General features: G+C 46.7%; 1 protein-coding gene across 4 annotated transcripts in view; it reads left to right on the top strand.

The window, feature by feature from the left end:
* The window catches only part of LOC144486337 (traf2 and NCK-interacting protein kinase-like), a 214381-nt gene that overhangs the window by 158071 nt on the left and 32719 nt on the right, over positions 1 to 23591 (top strand). For all 4 annotated transcript variants that reach the window (XM_078204383.1, XM_078204375.1, XM_078204366.1 and 1 more), the window contains one exon: positions 335 to 432. In XM_078204383.1, coding sequence (XP_078060509.1) covers positions 335 to 432 — 98 coding nt within the window. The remainder of the gene's footprint in view (positions 1 to 334; positions 433 to 23591) is intronic.

Raw genomic sequence — 23591 nt, 5'->3', positions numbered from 1 at the left:
GTTTCCTCCGGGTGCTCCGGTTTCCTCCCACAGTCCAAAAGATGTGCTGGTTAGGGTGCATTGGCCATGCTAAATTCTCCCTCAGTGTACCCGAACAGGCGCCGGAGTGTGGCGACTAGGAGATTTTCACAGTAACTTCATTGCAGTGTTAATGTAAGCCTACTTGTGGCACTAATAAATAAACTTTAAACTCTTTAAACACCTACCTCTTGACCAAAATGTTATGCACCTCTCCAAGTTGGTTTGCTGATTCCTGGGAGATTGTGTTACGTTGAAGGCGCTGTATCAATGCAGGTCGCTGTTTCTGCAGCTTTCAGTGTTTGTGTTGTTGCAGGAACAGGGAAGCCTGAAGGATCGCCAGTGCTGCCTCACGAGAGCTCGCGAGTGAAACCGGAAGAGGGGCGCGAATTGACCCGGCCTGGGAGACCTGCTGTAAGTATCCGACACGAGCTCATTCCAAACGTACCACTGGAACCCAGAAACACAAACCCACTGACATATCTACTCAGACATGCGTGCTGCTCATAGAATGAGTCATTAATTATCCACCGGTATTCCTGTATGGATCATTGATACCTACAGCACAGGAGACCATTCAGCCCAAAGTGTCTGTAGCCTCGTTGAGAAAGACCCCCATTGTTTTCCGATTCTCTCTCCATAGTGCTACATATTTTTCTTTTCAAATATATACTCTTTAAATGTTCCATATGATCATAGAATGGTTACAGAACAGAAGAAGGCCATTCAGCCTGTTGTATCTATGCAAACGTAAATCACCTGGTGCCGCTTCCCCACCCTTTCTCTGTAGCCCAGCAATTTTTTCTGTCCAGGTGTTTATCCATTCCCTTTGGAATGCTGCAGTTGAATCTGCTTCTGCTGTGTTCTCGGGCCATGCCTTCCAGATCCTGACCATTCGCTGTGTTAAAAGATTCTTCCTCATGTCACTGCTGCTTCTTTTGCCGATCTCCATAAGTCTCTGATCTCTGGTTCTTGATCCAGCTGCCAATGGGAACAGTTTATCGATCCACTCTGGCCAGATGATTTTGAACAGCCCGATTAAATCACCTCTCGACCTCCGTCTTCACTCAGGAGAATGTCCCAGCCTCTCCAACCAGTCCACGTAGCTGATGCCTGTTATAGGACCATAAGAAACAGGAACAGGAGTAGGCCATTCGGCCCCTTGAGCCTGCTCCGCCATTTCAATAGGATCATGGCTGATCCGACATTCCTCACGTCCACTTCCTGACCTTTCCCTGTAACCCTTGATTCCCTCACTGATCAAAAATCTATCTCAGCCTCAAATACACAGAAGGATTCTACCCCTACAGAGGGGCAAGGAGTTCCAAAGACTCTCAATCCTCGGAGAGAAGAAATCCCTCCTCATCTCAGTCTTAAATTGGTGCCCCTTTATCCTGAGACTATTCCCTCTGGTCCTAGACTCTCAGAACAAAAGATCTGGGGGTACATGTTCATAACTCTTTCAAAGTGGAGTCACAGGTGGACATAGTGGTGAAGAAGGCATTCAGCATGCTTGGTGTCATTGGTCAGAACATTGAATACAAGAGTTGGGATGTCTTGTTGAAGTTGTACAAGACATTGGTACGGCCACACTTGGAATACTGTGTGAAATTCTGGTCACCCTGTTATAGAAAGGATATTATTAAACTAGAAAGAGTGCAGAAAAGATTTACTAGGATGCTACCAGGACTTGATGGTTTGAGTTATAAGGAGAGGCTGGATAGGCTGGGACTTTTTTCCCTGGAGTGTAAGAGGCTGAGGGATGATCTTATACAGGTCTATAAAATAATGAGTTGCACAGATCAGCTAGATAGTCAATATCTTTTCCCAAAGGTAGGGGAGCCTAAAACTAGAGGGCATAGGTTTAAGGTGAGAGGGGAGAAATACAAAAGTGTCCAGAGGGGCTATTTTTTCACAGAGGGTGGTGAGTGTCTGGAACAAGCTGCCAGAGGTAGTAGTAGAGGCGTGTACAATTTTATCTTTTATAAAGCATTTAGGTAGTTACATGGGTACGATGGGCATAGGGGGATATGGGCCAAATGCGGGCAATTGGGATTAGCATAGGGGTTTTAAAAAACAAAGGGCGGCATGGACAGGTTGGGCCGAAGGGCCTGTTTCCATGCTATAAACCTCCATGACTCTATGAGGGGGAAATCATCCTCTCAGCATTTACCCTGTCAAGCCTCTTAAGAATCCTATAGGTTTCAGTGAGATCCCCTCGTATCCCCTCTTCATACGGGAATCATTCTGGTGAATCCTCTGCACCTTCCTTCCTGACATCCTGTGCTCAGAACGGGATGCAATACTCCAGTTGAGGCTGAACCTATGTTTTATAAAGGTTCACGGTACTCTCGCCTCTATTTATAAAGTCCAGGATCCTGAGTCTAACTTTGCTGGCAAGTCTGTTGTCATAGAATCCTACAGTGCAGAAGGAGGCCATTCGGCCCATCGGGCCTGCACCGACCACAATCCCACCCAGGCCCTATCCCCGTAACCCCATGCATTTACCCTACTAATCTCTGTGACGCTAATGGTCACTTTACTATGGCCAATGCACCTAACCCACACATCTTTGGACTGTGGGAGGAAACTGGAGCATCCGGTGGAAACCCACACAGAGACGGGGAGAACGTGCAAACTCCACACAGTCACTCGAGGTCGGAATTGAACCACGGTCCCTGGCGCTGTGAGACAGCAGTGCTAACTACTGTGTCACTGTGCCCAGCATTTTACCAAACAACTTTAGAAAGTCCAGATACATCATATCAACTATGTTACCCTCATCAACCCTCTTTCTCACCTCTAGTTAAAAAAAAACTTCAGCAAGTTAGTTAAACATGATTTGCTTTGAACAAATCAATGCTGCTTTCCTCAGCATCCACACTTGTTCGGGATTATAGTTTTGAAAAGCTTTCCCACCACTTGAGGTCTCCCCGTTTTGCTAATCTCTTTCTGTTTGCTGCTTGTTTGAGTCATGTGATCTCTGTCGGCTATGTGACCACTTGGGGCACAGTGCTCTCAAGTGGCTGCATTCAGTACTGTGCTGCAATCTGTTAATTTGACCACTGCCCCCCCCCCCCCCCCCCCCCCCCACCACACCCACTGCCCACACCCCACCACCTTCAACAACCCCACCACAGCAGAATGGAAACTCAACAAAATATCTGGAATTAAAAGTCTACCAATGACCATGAAACCATTGTCGATTGTCGTAAAAATCCATCTGGTTCACTAATTCCTTTAGGGAAGGAAATCTGCCGTCCTTACCCGGTCTGGCCTACATGTGACTCTAGACCCACGGCAATGTGGTTGACTGTTAATTGCCCTCTGAAATGGCTGAGTGAGACACTCAGTTCAAGGGCAATTAGGGATGAGCAATAAATGGCTGCCCTTCCCAACGAGGTCCACATCCCATAGGTGAATTTAAAAAAAACATTCTCCATTTTTACCTCTATCCAGCAATTTCTTTACAGCTGATCTATCCCTTCCCACCATAATGACTGTCTTTAGGTCTTGGAGAGGGTGTGGAGGAGATTTTGTGGAATGGTATCAGAGACGAGAGATTTCACTGAATGTGGAGAGACTGGAGAAACTGGGATTGTTCTCCTCAGAGCAGAGAAGGTCAGGGAGAGGGTGTTCAAAATCATGAGCAGTATTCACAGAGTAGATAGGGAGAAGCTATTTCCATTGACAGGAGGGTTGGTAACAGAATTGGCAAAGAACCAATTAGGAGTGAACTCCGGGATCTGGAATGTGCTGCCTCAGAGGGCAGTGGATGCAAATTTGATCCTCACGTTCAAGAAGGAAACTGGAGAAATGCTTAAATTTGAAAACTGTGGGGAAAGAGTATGGAATGGGATTAATTGGATACTTCTTTCAAAGAGCTGGCACAGGCACGATGGGCTGAATGGCATCCTCTGCTGTATGATCATCACCCTGCTCCGATATTGGGTAATGAAGTGGATCATGTTTTTTGTAACTTCTTGGTTCCTCTAATTTGTTCAATGAATACATCCTGAAAACGTTCAGAAAGGGGGTGTGAAAACCCCATGTTTGAACCCACACCCAGGCACCAAGGGCGGCCCATAATGGAGGTGACAGGGCCCCAGCCAGCAGCTGGCTAGCCGGCGACTGCCCCATGTCACCTCTGTTCAGTACGGCCTGTGGAATGAGGTGTCAATCAGACATTTCACTAGGCAGCAGCGGGCAGAAGGTCCGCCCACCTACAGCTGCTGGCCAATCAGATGCCGGCAGCCCTCATTACCAAGAGGGGTGGTGGTTGCTACTGGTAAGACACCCAGCCAAGACCCAGGATTGCCATGGAGACAGACACAGGTGAGTGATGACGGCGGGTGGGGGATCATGAAGAGAAGAAGGTTGAGGGGGTTTGGCAGTTTGGGCAAGGGATCTCATTGGGTAACCCTCCCCACCCCCTCATTGCCAGTTCCACAGAGAATCAGTGCCTTTAAAACTGCCACCACCCCAGGAGCCTATCAGCATCTCCAACAGATTTGGTTGGCAAATACCAGCAGCAGGATGCGGCCCTTAAGTGAGCGTAAATTCGCCCCTTCCCTCCCCCGCACACAACCCCGATCCTGGACTCTGGGATTGAGATCCTGGGGACTGCTTTTAATCTCACTTCCTTTTTCCATTGGCACTGCTGGGACCACAGAGCTGCCAGCCAATCTGATTGGCCAACAGCTGTCTCTGAGGTGGGACTTCCACCCGTCGCTCGTGCCGAAACCCTGTCTCTAGCCAGTTAACACTCTCCAGAGAGTTAATGCGGGGCTGCTGTGATTGGAGGGATGCAAACCTTGCTGATTCTTTAGCTGATGTGGTGAGATACCTCCACCATCTGAAGACCCCTAATCCAAGTCCCTGAACCGCACACTGCATGGATGCATTATCTGTATTCAGCTTGTTAATGTTGAATAAATTGACTTCCTCTCTGGCTAAGGGGGCAGCTGCCAGCAAGGTGAGGTAGGGGTCACGAATTGGCAATGGCACCATTTCGGTTTTGCCCCTCATCCCACAAGTGAAATCCTGGTGGAGTTCAAAATGGCACAATTTGTTCAAGTTAATTAACATACAGAGCGTTGATGTGTGAATTTGTTTAAAAATTAATCCGATTCATGGCTTTGAACTAACATTTCTATTTTCTTCCTTTGTCTTTTAATCTTCTCTCTCTCTCTCTCTCTCTGTTTCTCTCTCCCTCGCGGCTTCCCTTTGACTGTGACCCTGGGCTAACCTTGCCTTCCTCTCAGAGCTATAAGAAAGCAATAGATGAGGTTAGTGCCATCTATCATTTGGAAAGATAACACCGTGAAACCAGGAAACAAACCATGATGGCATCGTGAGCTTTTAATATTATTTTTGAAGAAAGGAAATTGAATTGTTAGCTTCCAGGCTGGAGATGTTTCTCAGGGTTTTCGTTACGTGACTCCCACACTCAGTCATCCTGAATAGCTTTCCTTTCCAACTCCAATGTTTTGTACAAGGAAAAAAATTGAATATTCAACAAAATAAATACTCAATGTTAAGTGTACCTACAGTGATTTGCCCTGGCTTATCACAGCTTGGAACTGGATAGTATGTATGGCACAGAAACAGGCCATTCGGCCCAGTTGGTCCGTGCTGGTGTTTATGTTCCACACGAGCCTCCTCCCATCCTACTTCATCTCACCCCATCAGCGTATCCTTCAGTTCCCTTCTCCCATGTGTTAATCTAGCTTCCCCTTCAATGCATCTATTCACCTTGACTGCCCCCTTTAGCTGTGAGTTCCACATTCTCACTACTACTTTCTGGCTAAAGAAGTTTCTCCCAAATTCCTAACTGGATTTATTACTGATCGTTTTATATTCAGGGGCCCCTAGATTTGCCCCACTCACAGATGGTAACATCTTCTTGACATTTATCCAATCAAACCGAGGAAAAGAGAAAGGGTAAAGCCCTCCCATTATCAGCACCATCGCTGTATTGGTTTCCCAAATCCAGCTCAGGTTCCTTAGGGTTACGAACCCGCCAGGAGTACTCTGAAAGTTCCAGTAATTAAGCCTCAACTTCCCGGATACGTCATACATACACACGAGGTGATAAATTCCGATGGGCGGAATAAGGAGACTACTAGCCCTTTGAAAATGTGGTATTCTATCAAGAGCAGAGATGGACAGATCTCCAGCTATTAAAGATATTAAGGGATATGGGTGGAGTGTGGGTAATGACATTGAGGTAGAAGATCGGCCATGATCTAGTTGAATGGCGAAGCAGACTCGAGGGGCTGAATGGCCCACTTCGCCTCCTATTTCCTATCAAGATCTTCTCCACAAGCTTCTCTTTTCTAAAGCAGAATCCCAGTCAAAGAACAAAGAAAATTACAGCACAGGAACAGGCCCTTCGGCCCTCCAAGCCTGCACCGACCATGCTACCCGACTGAACTAAAAGCCCTTCCGGGGACCATATCCTTCTATCCCCATCTCATTCATGTACTTGGCCAGACACCCCTTAAAACCCTCACTATCATATCTGCTTCCACTACCTCTCCCAGCAGTGGGTTCCAGGCATCCACCACCCTCTGTGTAAAAAACTTGCCTCATACATCTCCTTTAAACCTTGCCCCTCGCACCCGAGTAATTGACTCTTCCACCCTGGGAAAAAGCTTCTGACTATCCAACCTTCGACTGTCCTTCAACCTGTTCTGGTAGGCAAGACTTCTTCTTAATGTAGAGAGCAGAACTGTTTGCAATATTCTGAGTGTGGTCTAAGTGATGTTCGACATGGGTTTAACATAACTTTACCACTTTTCAATTCTATCCCTTTAGAAATGAACGCCAGTGCTGTGTTTGATTTTTCATGACCTCATGAAACGGCATCACTAATTTTAATAATTAATGCAACTGTCCATCCTCATCCCTTTGCTCTCTAACCACCGCCCCCCCCCCCACTCCCCCCACCTGCTAACCTGGAAGAACTACCAGTGCATCATGAAGCTGAGAGCTGGGGCATTAATTGCAGCAGAACACTCATTGTCCTGTTGCCTGCAACCATGGAGTTGCCAGTGTGAATGTCAGGTTGACTTTTTGAAAGACCTCATCGATGTGCTTCTTAAAGAGGGATTTTCTTTGTGAGTGAGTGTGAACCTTTCCCTGTGTGTGTGTGTATGTGTGTGTGAAAGTGATGAGGAGGGTGGGGGGAGGTGGGAGGGATAGTGGGCAATGGAGGGTGGCTTGGGAAAGCCAGTGTTATGACGTCATGCATGAGCAACCTGGAATATTCTAGAATTGACGTGTGGAGTGTATCAACCCCCTGCTTAGCCCTCTGTGCACAGTGACTGCCCTCATTGGGTCCCAGGCCTTGGCTACTGCAACTCCAACAACAGCCTCCAGGGGTTGCCCCAGAGCAGTGTCTCCCTCCTGTGCATGTGTGCACATGTGTGTGTCGAGATTTCCAAAGCACAGCACATCAGAGATCTCGGTAACAATGTAAGAGAACATTATTCAACCGAGCCTTGGCCTGTGTGACAGATTAAAGTGGACACTACCTGCAGAGGGGCTAGGCTGACTAACTCAACGTCCTGTGTGTTCTGTGTAGTGATTGGAATGGATAGTGCATGGATTAGAGGGTATCGTGTAAGGAACAGTGTTTCTTTGGTTTAAATGTTAACCAATCATCTGCTTTGAGGAGGTTCTGTAAGAAATGTGTAAATCTCCAGCAAAAGTTTGTGGGAGATTTGAGAGAGTGGGGGGGTGTCTTTCTGGGTAAGGTTGACATTGCCAGCAGCACTGGGGGTTGAGTTTCCCCTGCGTCTATCCTCTGCGTAGACCGCTGAGTGCCCCCAGTTATTCCACCACACTCTTCCCCTCCCCTTGATTCATGTTGCTTGCTGTTATGGGTTGTGTTCCCCCTCGGGGTCACCACAGATCCTGGATTAATTGATGTTTTAACTTTAGGAAGAGGAATCCAGGTCTGAATACAGGCCAAATTTAGTCCCTTTTTGCAGTCAGCAATTGCTGGGGTTAATGCAATTTTTTGAAAGGCAAATGGTGCAATTTTTCTCAGATCGTCGTTGGTTGGTTGTTTCTCTAAAGATGATTCCTGGATTTAGAAATATAAATGACATGGGGCAGGTTGTATAATCTGTTTGGATTCCATTGAGGAGAGAGGATTATGGGTGATTTAACTGAGGCGTTTAAGATGATGAAAGGATTGAACAGGTAGATGTGGAGAAACTTTTCCCTCTAGTCCAGAGCATGGAGGCCAAACATTAAAATAGCCAGGGTGATTGGGGTGGCTTCAGGGAGACTTGTTCATACAATCTGGATCTGGGAACTCTCTCCCCAAAAGATGATGTTTGAGTTGGGGGGAGTCAATTGAAATTGATGGATTTGGAACAAAGCAGAGGCTGTAATTCTGACATAATTACAGGGAAATTCTCACGCCTGCTAGCTGCTGTGGAGAGTGAAAGCAAGTCGACCTCGCATGAGGACGTTTATGGGGAAACCAAGTTGACTAAATGGAGTGAGGAATGAGCCAGGATCTAGCTGAATGATAGAATGGGCCTAAGAGGTGGACAGGATCTCCTCCTGTTCCGATGTCATTATTTTCCTATGTCACAACCTGGTGTTGTGAGCCTCCTTACTTTGTCATTATTGAAAGGTGCAATGTCCGTAAAATTCTTAAGATTTTTCTAGATTCCAATTGGTCATTGCGTACGAGTGTTTAATTCATCTCAGCTTTCAGGAAAAACATAGAGTGAAAATGAAACTCCCACCGCGGTTTGAATATTTACCACCTGGAACTAGCTCCCTTCTCTCTCTCTCTCTTTCTTTCCCAGTGCGGTGGTGAAGAGTTTCGCTCCTCATGGGGTGAGGGAGAGTTGCTCAGGAGACTGAGGTGTGGGGGGGGGGGGGGGGTAGTGTTACAGAGGATGGAGGGTGAGGTTGGGTAAAGGGGTTTGGGTTGGGTGTCAGGGGTTCAGGGGTGGGGGTAGGGGGTCCCTGGTGACAGTTCAGCCATGGAGAGATTGGCACCTTGCTCACACCATGTGGCCGCTGTCCATACCTAAGCCTGGGTGTTCATTTTTTGTTAGAAAAACACAAAGTCCCAGTCATAGAATAGAATCATAAAATCCCTGCAGTGCAGAAGGAGGCCATTCAACCCATCGAATCTGCATCGACACCAATCCCACCCAGGCCCTATTCGCGTAACCCCTACTAGTCCCCCTGACACTAAGGGGCAATTTAGCATGGCCAATCGACCTAACCTGCACATCTTTGGAGTGTGGGAGGAACCCGGAGCACCCGGAGGACATGGGGAGAATGTGCAAACTCCACTTAGACAGTGACCCAAGCTGGGAATCGAACCCGGATCCCTGGCGCTGTGAGGCAGCAGTGCTAACCACTGTGCCACCGCGCTGCCCCGTTTGCACTTTTCAGAAATGGTGTTTGGATAATGAGAGAGGAGGTACCTTGTCTCGTTACTTCCCTCTCATCCCAACCCACTTCCCCAGTGCAGAGCATTCACAGAATGATGCACCCTCAATGCTCCATACAAGACTCCTCCCACCCCTCGTAGTCTGACCCAATCAGCACATCCTATTTGATTGGAAAGGGAACCATAATCCATCAAACATATTGCCAGCACTTGTGCCCAGCTGCAGCTGTGTTGGATTGATGATGCTTCAGTCTACATTTCAATCCTTCCGTGTGGTCATTTGGGGCATATTTAGCTATCTCTTCAGGTCATGCTGCAGTGGTGAGGCTCCATTTTAATAAGGTTCGGATTAAAAGATGTGGGTCGCGGATAGAGAAACATTTCCAGCTAAAGACCGAATTGGACTCTGCTGGACCCAAGTATGGAAAGTTCAAGCCTACGCTGGCGATGAGCAGAGAATTACTCCTGGTTCTGTACAATATCCAACACCGCCCCACTCCCAGACTCAAGCTCCATGTGGGTCAGTCAATTGAAACCATTGTGCCAGCCAATGAGTTGGAATTGGTGAGCCACTGCTGTCAGGATCCACAATATAAAGTCTATTTTACAACAAACAGACTGTATTAATCAGCAGAGTGAATGTAAACAGTCTCAAAGAACAGCAGCAAACTGAACTCATGACCAAACTATGCAAAACAGTGAGTGGAGGATAGCGAAGTAATTCTAAAGTAACAGCGCAAATTCAACCCTCGTCTTTGACAGCAGCACTGACATCAGGTTTAATTAAGGGGAAAATTGCTCCATCATCTCCATTCTGCCTGGGATTTGTCAGTCAATTTGAAGATGTCTTTAGCCCTCCCTTTGGGGAAGTGTAAATCAGGCAGTTTGCTTCTTTGCTGTGACAATCCTACCATTCTGCTGAAGAAGCCAACTTTCTGGTCATTTGAGGGGATCGAGCTGTCCCTCATGGGTTTGAAGCAACGGCGCAGACATCTTCAAATTCAAACAACATTTCCATTGACTTCTGGGTAAAGTTTGGACAACACAACAACATCATTGTGTCAACCTCTGTGACCTTCCAATGCCTTTAGATTGTCCCCACAGTTTGGACCAATGGTGATGGGGAGAAGGCAGGAGAATGGAGATGAGAATCATATCAGCCATGATTGAATGGTGGAGCTGACTCGATGGGCCGAATGGCCTAATTCTGCTCGTTGATCTTATGGTCAAACCTGACAACCTTGAGGATTACTGTGAACTGATCAGTTCTTGGAATATGTTGCACAGAGGGCATCCTACCTGTCTTTGAACAGCCTGTCCAATCCAGGGGCGGCATAGTGGTTAGCACTGTTGTCTCACAGTGCCAGGGACCCGGGTTCAATTCCCAGCTTGGGTCACTATCTGTGTGGAGTCTACACATTCTCCCCGTGTCTGCGTGGGTTTCCTCTAGGTGCTCCAGTTTCCTCCCACAATCCAAAGACGTGCTGGTTAGGGTGCATTGGCCGTGCTAAATTCTCCCTCAGTGTACCCGAACAGGCGCCGGAGTGTGGTGACTAGGGGATTTTCACAGTAACTTCATTGCAGTGTTAATGTGAGCCTACTTGTGATACTAATAATTAAACTTTAACAATTAATCCCGTACTCTATTCCCATAACCCTACAAACTTCTCCTATTGAAATAAATATTATAATTCCTTTGTGAACGTTATTAAATCTGCTTCCACCACTTTTTCAGGCAATACGTTCTAGATTATACCATCTTTGTGTTTTTTAAAAAGTCTTCCCATCTCCCTTTCGGTTTTTTTCCCCCATTATCTTAAATGCCCCAATTTCTTGGGGCTAACTGTCACAGTTCATATGTCATACAATCATTCATTGTTGGGGTCTGACATTATACAGTCGCACTGATCTGGAGACTTGGTGATTATTCGTAGGATGATTGAGATGTACAGAATAAGCCTGTCTGAGTTTCTTTGGAGGTTTTCCCTTGCTATGTTTTGTGGTAGTCATTTTGTCAACTGGTTTCTTTCTCCCTGCACCCTCTCCCCATGCTGACCCATCGGTCACTAATGTAGGCAGAAATGGTAAGACTAACGCTTTGCAAATGCTGGCTTCTAAACATCTGCATGCTTTATGTGCGAGACAGATTGGCCAATTCCCTTTGAATGAGGCTGTGTCTGCTTTAACATTTAACGCTTCGGGTGTGTTTGTGGAGCTGAAATTGTGCATGAATTCCACCCCCAAACCACGCAATTGTTCAAAAGCTAATCGCAACACCGTTTGTTAATGATGCTGCTCAAGGGACCAATTACAATCCAGGGTTCACCTCCGTACCCCCTGTTTGATGTTGTGTGAATGATTCATTGACTGGTGCTGTATCGACTGCACTGGCATTAAGGCAGTGCATGCTGGGTGTGTCTGTGACGTTTACAATGAAAGATGATCAACTGGCCTTTGCTCTGTTTGCATTGAGTTGCACAGGAGAATTGCATTTGAAACTCTTTGGGACAATAATTGAGGTTTTTGAACTGACTTTGAAATGAATCAGACCAGAAACCTGGATTTCAATTCCTGCATGTTCGCCCTGGACTTGTGCAACGACAAGAATTTGCATTTATATAGCACCTTTAGGGTAGTAAAGTCAAAGTGCTTTATAGGAGCATTACCAAACCACATAAGGGGAAATTACGATTGGTGTCTGTTGGTGGGGTAAACGGTACTGCCCAAACTTTAGACAAGACTCACAAAGCTAGTGTCTTTGTATTAAAGACGTAACTTTATTTAAACCAGTTGCCGCCAGGAGTTCATCAAAACGTTAAGTAGCTCTGACATAGAGCAGCAAAACTGCTCTGATGAATCTAATATATACAATCAAAAACAGATCAATTATAGTTTTTTCTTATCAATCATACCTGCCTTTCAGTAACTTTAAATCAGTCATCTTCAGGATACACAAATCAACAATAATACCTGTCAAATACTTTAGCCAATCGAATTCCACCCCTCAGCATAATGGTGTTTTATAAGTCGGTGAAGTCCGGAAGCTGACTGCTGTCCTCGCTGACCCCATTCCCTGGTTGCCTAGTAATCCAAGACACTCATCTCAGAGTTCAGATAAACATTCTCACAGGTCACTATCTAACCAGACTAACTCATGACATCACGTCTGGACACCAGTCCCATCTCGTCCAGACAATGAATAAACCCTGCTCATGAAATAAGATTGTGTTCTAAATGTTCCCCCATCCGAAACTTTACTGATAAAACTTGCACATTTCCAAGGCCCAAATATTCTCTCGAAATATGGCTTTGTCCTAATGACTTTTACCATGATGCCTTGCGGGAAAATGCTTTTTGATTAAAGTGAACAATATTCTTTAAAATCAATAATAATACATTCAAAATATCAGCATATGTGTTTTACAATCATAATCATTCATTTAAATCAATTACTGCATCTCGTATGTGTAAATTGCTTCTTGTTAGTTCATAAACTTATTTTAAAAGTCATTTAACTGAATGATGCTAGTTCTGTCAGTACCCTAAGGTTTACTGGTTTAAAAATCGTACCACCCCATTAGGGCTTCGGCTTACAGTGTCGTAAAGCAAAGAGTTAGATTCTAGGTTACATTGTGAAGAGAGAGCGAGGTTTAGGGAAGGAATTCCAGAGCTCGGGGGCTTCTGATTGAGCAATGAAAATTTGGGATGTGTATGAAACTGGAATCAGAGAGATGCAGGGATCTAGGAGAGCTCCAGGGCTCAAGGAGGTTACAGAGGAAGAAAGGTTCAAGTCCATGGAGTGATCTGAGCGTGAGGATGCTTTGCTGGTCAAGCCCAGTGCAGGTTTGCACACAGAGGAAATGGTTAAACAGAGCTTGATTGGAGTTTGGACATGGGTAATAGAGCCTTCAATGAGATCAAGTGTAAATTGCAGATGTTGCAATGATCTGTGGATCTTCATTCGGGAAAAGGTGAACAGCAACTACCTGAGAATGGACCGCATTTGGAGTGACACCAACTGTATCAATCTCAGTTGACGGTCAATGACTAGAATAATTTTTAATGTTAACCAAGGTGGGTTGTTGGGTAACTCACTCCAACGTCTGCCAGTTGTGATCCTATTGTCTGAATGAAATCTAAATAATGCAAGCAGTGTGAATGTTTGTAAATGTGATTGGCAGCACGTCTACAAACATTCAATCCCTCCACCACCTCAGTAATAGCAGTGTGTACTATCTACAAGATGCACTGCCTCTGCAGCTTGCCTGACAAGATACACACATGTTATTGACGTGGAGGGAATCATGGAATGGACACAGACAGATTTAGAGAGGCAGAGGGCAACTATTGCCACAAAAGAGGACAGCTGGCGAGCCGATGCTGCTGCATTCTCCCTGTACCAGGTGACTGCTGTTAAATCTGTGCCTGTTGCAGTGACAGCACTGGTGAATGGTAAGCAACTGCAGATGGAGGTGGGCACCAGTGCCTCAGCTGCTGTTGTTGGGGACACATGTTCAAATACCTCGGAGAAAGGACAGTGCAGCGCATGTCCGCCAAACTGAGAAGCTGCAGCAGAGGGCCCATTCGTGCCAAGAGCATTGCTGCTGTTCCAGTCAACGCCCAACAGCAGAAAGCTCAGCTCCCTGCGATGGTCACAGAAGGGGAGGGGCCAAAGCCTTTTAGTGTGAGATTGGCTTCAAAATATAAAATTGGACTGGTGAGAAATATTCAATCTGAAGTCCAATCGAATTCCAGAAGAAATACGACATTCAGGATGAAATGGGAAAACTGAAGGAGATTCACCCTAAAGTACACATCAATCCCCAGGCAACACCTCACTTCGTCAAGACCTGGTCGGTGCCTTACCCCCTCAGGAAAACTGGAAGCAGAGTTGTGTAGATTGGAGGATCTGGAAATAGTTCAGTCAGTCTGGTTTTCTGGGTGAGCTGCACCCATCGTCCCAGTTCTTAAGTGAGACCGGATCGTCCCTCTGTGCAGCAACTAATAACTGACTGTCAACAGAGCGGTAAAGTTGGACAAGTACCCTATTCCCAGATCCATGACTTGTATTGTTCACCAAGGGAGAATTTGACAATCGTTACTCTGAGACCTCTACCCAAAGACACACTTCCAGCATTTATTGCCAATTCCTAATTGCCCTTGAACTGACTGACCTGCAAGGCTAATTAAGATGGTCCAAGATGCTAGATTCAAGATGCTAGATTTAAGAACATAAGAAATAGGAGCAGGAGTAGGCCATCTGGCCCTTCGAGCCTGCCCCGCCATTCAACAAGATCATGGCTGATCTGAAGCGAATCAGTTCCACTTACCCGCCTGCTCCCCATAACCCCTAATTCCCTTATCGATCAGAAAACTATCTACCCGTGATTTAAACATATTCAACAAGGAAGCCTCCACCACTTCAATGGGCAGAGAATTCCAGAGATTCACGACCCTCTGAGAGAAGAAGTTCCCCCTCAACTCTGTTCTGAACCGGCCCCCCCCTTATTTTGAGGCTGTGCCCTCTAGTTCTGGTTTCCCTCCTAAGTGGAAAGAATCTCTCCACCTCTACCCTATCCAGCCCCTTCATTATCTTATATGTCTCTATAAGATTACCCCTCATTCTTCTAAACTCCAACGAGTACAGACCCAATCTGTTTAATCTCTCCTCATAAGCTACACCCCTCATCTCCGGTATCAACCTGGTGAACCTTCTCTGCACTCCCTCCAAGGCCAACTGGAGGGCTTGGACCAACAAGGGGACCAAAACTGCACACAGTACTCCAGTTGCGGCCTCACCAGTGCCTTGTACAGTTGCAGCAAGACCTCCCTGCTTTTATACTCTATCCCCTTCGCGATAAAGGCCAACATTCCATTCGCCTTCTTGATCACCTGCTGCACCTGCAGACTGAGTTTTTGCGATTCGTGCACAAGGACCCCCAGGTCCCTCTGCACAGTCGCACGATGTAATTTTTCTCCATTTAAATAATATTCCAATTTACTATTATTTCTTCCAAAGTGGATAACCTCACATTTGCTAACGTTATATTCCATCTGCCAGATCCTCGCCCACTCGCTCAGCCTATCCAAATCTCTCTGCAGACTTTCCGCGTCCTCCACGCAATTCGCTTTCCCACTCACCTTTGTGTCATCAGCAAACTTGAATGCCCTAGATTCAGTCCCCTCCTCCAGATCATCTATGTAAATGGTAAACAATTGAGGCCCCAGCACCGATCCCTGCGGCACGCCACTGGTCACCAACTGCCAACCAGAAAAGCACCCATTTATCCCAACTCTCTGCTTCCTGTTAGATAGCCAATCCCCAATCCACACCAACACCTTCCCCCTAACTCCGTGTACCCCAATCTTCTGCAGCAACCTTTTGTGAGGCACCTTATCGAACGCCTTCTGGAAATCTAAAAACACCACATCCACCGGTTCCCCTCTGTCAACCGCACTAGTGACATCTTCATAAAAGTCCAGTAGATTTGTCAAACACGACTTTCCCTTCATGAATCCATGCTGCGTCTGCTTGATCGAACTATTCTTATTCAGGTGCTCTGTTATTTCCTCTTTAATAATGGACTCTAGCATCTTCCCAACTACGGACGTTAAGCTAACCGGCCTGTAGTTACCCACCTTTTGTCTACTTCCTTTTTTAAACAGCGGCGTAACAGTAGCTGTTTTCCAGTCAGCCGGCACTACCCCAGAGTCCAGCGAATTTTGATAAATCACTACTAACGCATCTGCTATTACCTCAGCCATTTCTTTCAGTACCCTGGGATGCATTCCATCCGGGCCCGGGGACTTGTCTACCTTCAGTCCTACTAGTCTACCAAGCACCACCTCCTTAGTAACAGTAATTGTATTAAGGACCTCCCCTCCCACCAACTCTCGATCTCTAATATTCGGCAAACTATTTGTGTCTTCCACCGTGAAGACCGACACAAAGAACTTATTTAAAGTCTCAGCCATTTCCTCGTTTTCCACTATTAAATCCCCCCTCTCATCTTCCAAGGGTCCAACATTCACTTTGACTAAGATTCACTAAGATTCACTAAGATCTCATTGCTGTGGATCTGGAGTCACATGTAGGCCAGACCAGATAATGAAAATTAGTGAACAGCTGGGTTTTTACTTTTAATTCCAGATTTTTATTGAATTCAAATTTCACCAACTGCCGTGGCGGGATTTGAAAACAGACCACAGAGTCTTACCTTGGGTCTCTGGATTAATGGTCCATTGACAATACCACTGCCTCTGTTCCATCTGAACAGGACCCCTAATTGAACATCCCCCTGACCACCCGAATCCAAGGCTGCCACTGACCACCTGACCTACCCTCCTCCCACTCCCTCCACAACCACCCTCCAATCCAACCCACTTGGCTTACAAACCTACCTCTCCCCGCTTGAAGGTGACTGGACCTTTAAGCTTGCCTGTTTTTAATGGCAGGTTGTGCTGTAATACAAAAAGAAAGACTGGGGGGTGTCATGACCTCCTCACCTCTGACTGTGCAGACCTCAGCTGAAGGCCTCAGGGGTTTGCTGCCCTCCACAATGCTGGCTCGGCCTGAGATGGATGGTCCGGCAAGAAAGGGTTGGATGGATTTCGAGGTAGGAGACTTGGAATGGAGTGGTAATCGAACTCTGTCACGCTGTGGAAGGTCAGGCCCAGTATGATTGACCTTCATCCCAGAGACGCTCCAACCGTGATCATGTTGTCTCAGTGGGAATCAGTCAAATTACACAGGAAAGTTTGAGTATCATACTCGAAAGAAGAGTCACATTGGACTCGAAACGTTAACTCTTTTTCTCTCTCCACAGATGCTGCCAGACCTGCTGAGATTTTCCAGCTTTTTTCTGTTTTGAGTTTCAGATTTCCAGTATTTTGCTTTTATCTGAGTACTGTACTCTTTGTTGAATTCTTTTCTCACCCCAGAGTGCACCACTGAGCCAGAATGAAACTTCCACAAATCGTACAACCACGCCCACGCCTCCTGATTGGTGAACGGGTAATTATTTGAAACAAGCCCGATTGGCCCAGGAGATTGTCATGACAACATTCTCTTCAAGACCCCTCTTGCTGGTGTGATTGTCCCAGTCTATATGAAGATGAAAGTCCATTGCCTTTTCTGAAAGCTCCAATATTTTCTTCTTTAATTCTCCATCCAATAGTACAACTCCTCTTAGGGGGCCTATAAACTACTCTCACCAGCTGACTCGTTACTATTCCTAATTTCCACCCAGACTGATTCTATATCGTGATCTTTGAAGGGCAAATCCTTTCTCACCAATGTCCTTATATCAGCTTTTATCATCAGGGCTACCCTCCTCTCTTGCCATTCCATCTATTGTTCCAAAACATTGCGTACCCTGGAATATTTAGTTCCCAACCTTGGTCACTTTGCAACCAAGTGCTGCAGGTTTCCAGCGGGGTGGATGGGAGGGGAACACATGTAAAATAGGGTGGCACCCATTCCACCACCTTATTTTGGTGTTGGGGGAGGGGGGGAGCTCGTGTGGGCGCTGAAATCTGAAGCTTACCCAGCATCTCAGATGAATAATTCAGAATCAGTCAGGCTTGTTCTCAAACCAATACGTTGCCCACACCACTACACTTCACAGGGGGGGAGCTCCATTTTGTAACTAATGTTCGAAAGAAGGGAAGGGCCAGTCTTAGGGGGCTGCCTTTTGTCAATTGTGAGGCGTCCCTCATACTGAAACACCGCCTCCCCTTCCTTTTAAAGTTTATTTATTAGTGTCACAAGTAGGCTTACATTAATAGAACATAGAACAGTACAGCACAGAACAGGCCCTTCGGCCCACGATGTTGTGCCGACCTTCATCTGAAACCAAGATCAAGCTATCCCACTCCCTACCATCCTGGTGTGCTCCATGTGCCTATCCAATAACCGCTTAAATGTTCCTAAAGTGTCTGACTTCACTATCACTGCAGGCAGTCCATTCCACACCCCAACCACTCTCTGCGTGAAGAACCTACCTCTGATATCCTTCCTATATCTCCCACCATGAACCCTATAGTTATGCCCCCTTGTAATAGCTCCATCCACCCGAGGAAATAGTCTTTGAACGTTCACTCGATCTATCCCCTTCATCATTTTATAAACCTCTATTAAGTCTCCCCTCAATCTCCTCCGTTCCAGAGAGAACAGCCCCAGCTCCCTCAACCTTTCCTCATAAGACCGACACTCCAAACCAGGCAGCATCCTGGTAAATCTCCTCTGCACTCTTTCCAGCGCTTCCACATCCTTCTTATAGTGAGGTGACCAGAACTGCACGCAATATTCCAAATGCGGTCTCACCAAGGTCCTGTACAGTTGCAGCATAACCCCACGGCTCTTAAACTCCAACCCCCTGTTAATAAAAGCTAACACACTATATGCCTTCTTCACAGCTCTATCCACTTGAGTGGCAACCTTTAGAGATCTGTGGATATGGACCCCAAGATCTCTCTGTTCCTCCACAGTCTTCAGAACCCTACCTTTGACCCTGTAATCCACATTTAAATTTGTCCTACCAAAATGAATCACCTCACATTTATCAGGGTTAAACTCCATTTGCCATTTTTCAGCCCAGCTTTGCATCCTATCTATGTCTCTTTACAGCCTACAACACCCCTCCACCTCATCCACTACTCCACCAATCTTGGTGTCATCAGCAAATTTACTGATCCACCCTTCAGCCCCCTCCTCTAAGTCATTAATAAAAATCACAAAGAGCAGAGGACCAAGCACCGATCCCTGCGGCACTCCGCTAGCAACCTGCCTCCAGTCCGAAAATTTTCCATCCACCACCACCCTCTGTCTTCGATCAGATAGCCAGTTACCTATCCAATCGGCCAACTTTCCCTCTATCCCACACCTCCTTACTTTCATCATAAGCCGACCATGGGGGACCTTATCAAACGCCTTACTAAAATCCATGTATATGACATCAACCGCCCTACCTTCATCAACACACCTAGTTACCTCCTCAAAAAATTCTATCAAATTTGTGAGGCACGATTTGCCCTTCACAAATCCGTGCTGACTATCCCGGATTAATCCGCATCTTTCTAAATGGTCGTAAATCCCATCCCTAAGGACCTTTTCCATCAATTTACCAACCACCGAAGTCAGACTAACCGGTCTATAATTACCAGGGTCATTTCTATTCCCTTTCTTAAACAGAGGAACAACATTTGCCACTCTCCAGTCCTCCGGCACCATCCCCGTGGACAGCGAGGACCCAAAGATCAAAGCCAAAGGCTCTGCAATCTCATCCCTCGCCTCCCAAAGAATCCTAGGATACATTTCATCAGGCCCAGGGGACTTATCGACCTTCAGTTTATTCAAAACTGCCAATACATCCTCCCTCCGAACATCTATTTCCTCCAGCCTATTAGCCTGTAACACCTTCTCTTCCTGAAAAACATGGCCCCTCTCCTTAGTGAACACTGAAGAAAAGTATTCATTCATCACCTCGCCTATCTCTACTGATTCCATACACAAGTTCCCACCACTGTCCTTGACCGGCCCTAACCTCACCCTGGTCATTCTTTTATTCCTCACATAAGAGTAAAAAGCCTTGGGGTTTTCCTTGATCCGACCCGCCAAGGACTTCTCATGTCCCCTCCTAGCTCTCCTCAGCCCCTTTTTCAGCTCATTCCTTGCTAACTTGTAACCCTCAATCGAGCCATCTGAACCTTGTTTCCTCATCCCTACATAAGCTTCCCTCTTCCTTTTCACAAGACATTCCACCTCTTTTGTGAACCACGGTTCCCTCACTCGGCCATTTCCTCCCTGCCTGACAGGGACATACCTATCAAGGACACCCAGTATTTGTTCCTTGAAAAAGTTCCACTTTTCATCAGTGCCTTTCCCTGACAGTTTCTGTTCCCATCTTGCCCCCTAATTCTTGCCTAATCGCATCATAATTACCTCTCCCCCAATTGTAAGCCTTGCCCTGCCGTCCGGCCCTATCCCTCTCCATTGCAATAACAAAAGACACCGAATTGTGGTCACTATCTCCAAAGTTCTCTCCCACAACCAAATCTATCACTTGGCCCGGTTCATTTCCCAGTACCAAATCCAATGTGGCCTCACCCCTTGTCGGCCTATCCACATATTGTGTCAGGAAACCCTCCTGCACACACTGCACAAAAAGTGCCCCATCCAAACTATTCGACCTACAAAGGTTCCAATCAATATTTGGAAAGTTAAAGTCCCCCATGACAACTACCCTGTGACCCCCACACGTATCCATAATCTGCTTAGCAATTTCTTCCTCCACATCTCTATTACTATTTGGGGGCCTATAGTAAACTCCTAGCAACGTGACCGCTCCTTTCCTGTTTCTAACTGCAGCCCATATTACCTCAGTGTGCATATCCCCCTCAAAGTGCTTTTCCGCAGCCGTTAAACTATCCTTGATTAACAATGCTACTCCTCCACCTCTTTTACCAGCTTCCCTACACTTAGTGAAACATCTATACCCCGGAACGTCCAACAACCATTCCTGTCCTTGTTCTACCCACGTCTCCATAATGGCCACAACATCGTAGTCCCAAGTAGCAATCCATGCCCCAAGTTCATCCACCTTGTTCCGGATGCTCCTTGCATTGAAGTAGACACACTTCAACCCATCTTCCTGTCTACCGGTACCCACCCTTGACCTTGATACCTTCCCCAATATCTCACCACCTTCAACACTGACTTCCGGACTACAACTCCTTTTCCCACTCCCCTGACAAATTAGTTTAAATCCCCCTGAAGAGCCGTAGCAAATTTCCCTCCGAGGATATTGGTGCCCCTCTGGTTCAGGTGCACCCCGTCCTGTTTGTAGAGGTCCCACCTTCCCCAGAACGTGTTCCAATTATCCACGTATCTGAAACCCTCCCTCCTGCACCATCCCTGCAACCACATGTTTAAGTGCACTCTCTCCCTGTTCCTCAACTCGCTATCACGTGGCACTGGTAGCGTACCAGAGATGACCACATGTTTTGTCTTTGCTCTCAGCTTCCAGCCCAGCTCCCGAAATTCCTGTTTTAAATCCCCGTCCCTTCTCTTACCTATGTCGTTGGTACCAATGTGTACCACGACTTGTGACTGTTTCCCCTCCCCCTTAAGAATCCGGAAAACACGGTCCGAGACGTCACGGACCCTGGCATCCGGTAGGCAACAAACCATCCTCGAGTCTCTTTTGCTGCCACAGAACCTCCTATCTATCCCTCTAACTAACGAGTCCCCAATAACTATTGCCCTCCCGCTCTCCTCCTTACCCTCCTGAGCCACAGGGACGGACTCAGTGCCGGAGATCCTCTCACTGCGGCTCACCACTGGTATGTCGTCCCCCTCAACCGTATCCAAAGCGGAATACACTATAAGAAGGATGTGGAAGCGCTGGAAAGAGTGCAGAGGAGATTTACCAGGATGCTGCCTGGTTTGGAGTGTCGGTCTTATGAGGAAAGGTTGAGGGAGCTGGGGCTGTTCTCTCTGGAGCGGAGGAGATTGAGGGGAGACTTAATAGAGGTTTATAAAATGATGAAGGGGATAGATCGAGTGAACGTTCAAAGACTATTTCCTCGGGTGGATGGAGCTATTACAAGGGGGCATAACTATAGGGTTCATGGTGGGAGATATAGGAAGGATATCAGAGGTAGGTTCTTCACGCAGAGAGTGGTTGGGGTGTGGAATGGACTGCCTGCAGTGATAGTGGAGCCAGACACTTTAGGAACATTTAAGCGGTTATTGGATAGGCACATGGAGCACACCAGGATGGTAGGGAGTGGGATAGCTTGATCTTGGTTTCAGATGAAGGTCGGCACAACATCGTGGGCCGAAGGGCCTGTTCTGTGCTGTACTGTTCTATGTTCTATGTGTACTTATTGCTAAGGGGAACGACCACAGGGGATCCCTGCACCGACTGCTTCTTCCCAGCCCCTCTCACCGTCACCCATCTATTTTCATTCCGCGGAGTAACTGTATCCCTGAAGCTTCTGTCTATGGCCATCTCTGCATCCCTAATGATCCTAAGTTCCTCCAACTCCAGCTCCAGTTCCCTTACACGGGAACACTGCAATGAAGTTACTGTGAAAATTCCCGAGTGACCACACTCCGGCGCCTGTTTGGGTACACCGGGGGAGAATTTTGCATGGCCAATGCACCTTACCAGCACATCTTTGGACCCCCTCTCCCTGCTCCTCCCCCAAAACTCACCCACACCCTCCCGGCCCAAGACCCCTGGACTTCCTGCTCCATGGATCCGTGGATCTTGATCTCCTTTTCCTTTTGTAGTTCCAGCAGTGACCACTGATGCCTTTCCTGGTTTTGCCGGGACTGATGGAGATTTGTCTGGAGGACCCGGACCTCGTTAACCCACCCCATTAATCCACGTTGGCCCCATGCTTAAATTGCTTTGGGAGATTGAGGGGGTGTGCCATTCGCACAGGCCCAACCCCTGCCCCCTGCCCCACCCGCCCACAATATTCAGCTCATGTCTCTAAATGGCAATTAAATCTGAACCATTTCCCTCTATTTATACAGCTCCTGTCCTGTGTTGAGACAGTTGATCGTAAGGATGTTGCAATTGATCTGAATCTCCAGGGTTAACCATTGGAAAAAACATCCAGGATTTCCGCTGATGATTGTTATCCAGTGACCATTGCTGGAAACTAAAGATGCAGAAATGGGGTGGTTTGAGGATGCCCTCTGTAGTCAAATAGCTTTGATGTGGAGATGCCGGTGTTGGACTGGGGTAAACACAGTAAGAGTTTTAACAACACCAGGTTAAAGTCCAACAGATTTATTTGGTAGCTAATGGCATTTGCTACCAAATAAACCTGTTGGACTTTAACCTGGTGTTGTTAAAACTCTTACTGTGTCAAATAGCTTGCCATTGCTCATTGTTTTGACTCTCACACATGTGCTCAGTGCCTTTTAGATCCATCACATAAATCAGCCTTCCACCCATTGACTCTGTCTACACTTCCCGCTGCCTCGGAAAAGCAGCCAGCATAATTAAGGACCCCATGCACCCCGGACATTCTCTCTTCCACCTTCTCCCTTCAGGAAAAAGATACAAAAGTCTGAGGTCACGTACCAACCGACTCAAGAACAGCTTCTTCCCTGCAGCTGTCAGAC

Source organism: Mustelus asterias, chromosome 3 (genome assembly GCF_964213995.1).
Source record: "Mustelus asterias chromosome 3, sMusAst1.hap1.1, whole genome shotgun sequence".
NCBI lineage: Eukaryota > Metazoa > Chordata > Chondrichthyes > Carcharhiniformes > Triakidae > Mustelus > Mustelus asterias.
The sequence above is the reverse complement of the archived record's forward strand: the minus strand, read 5'-3'. Positions and strand labels throughout refer to the sequence as shown.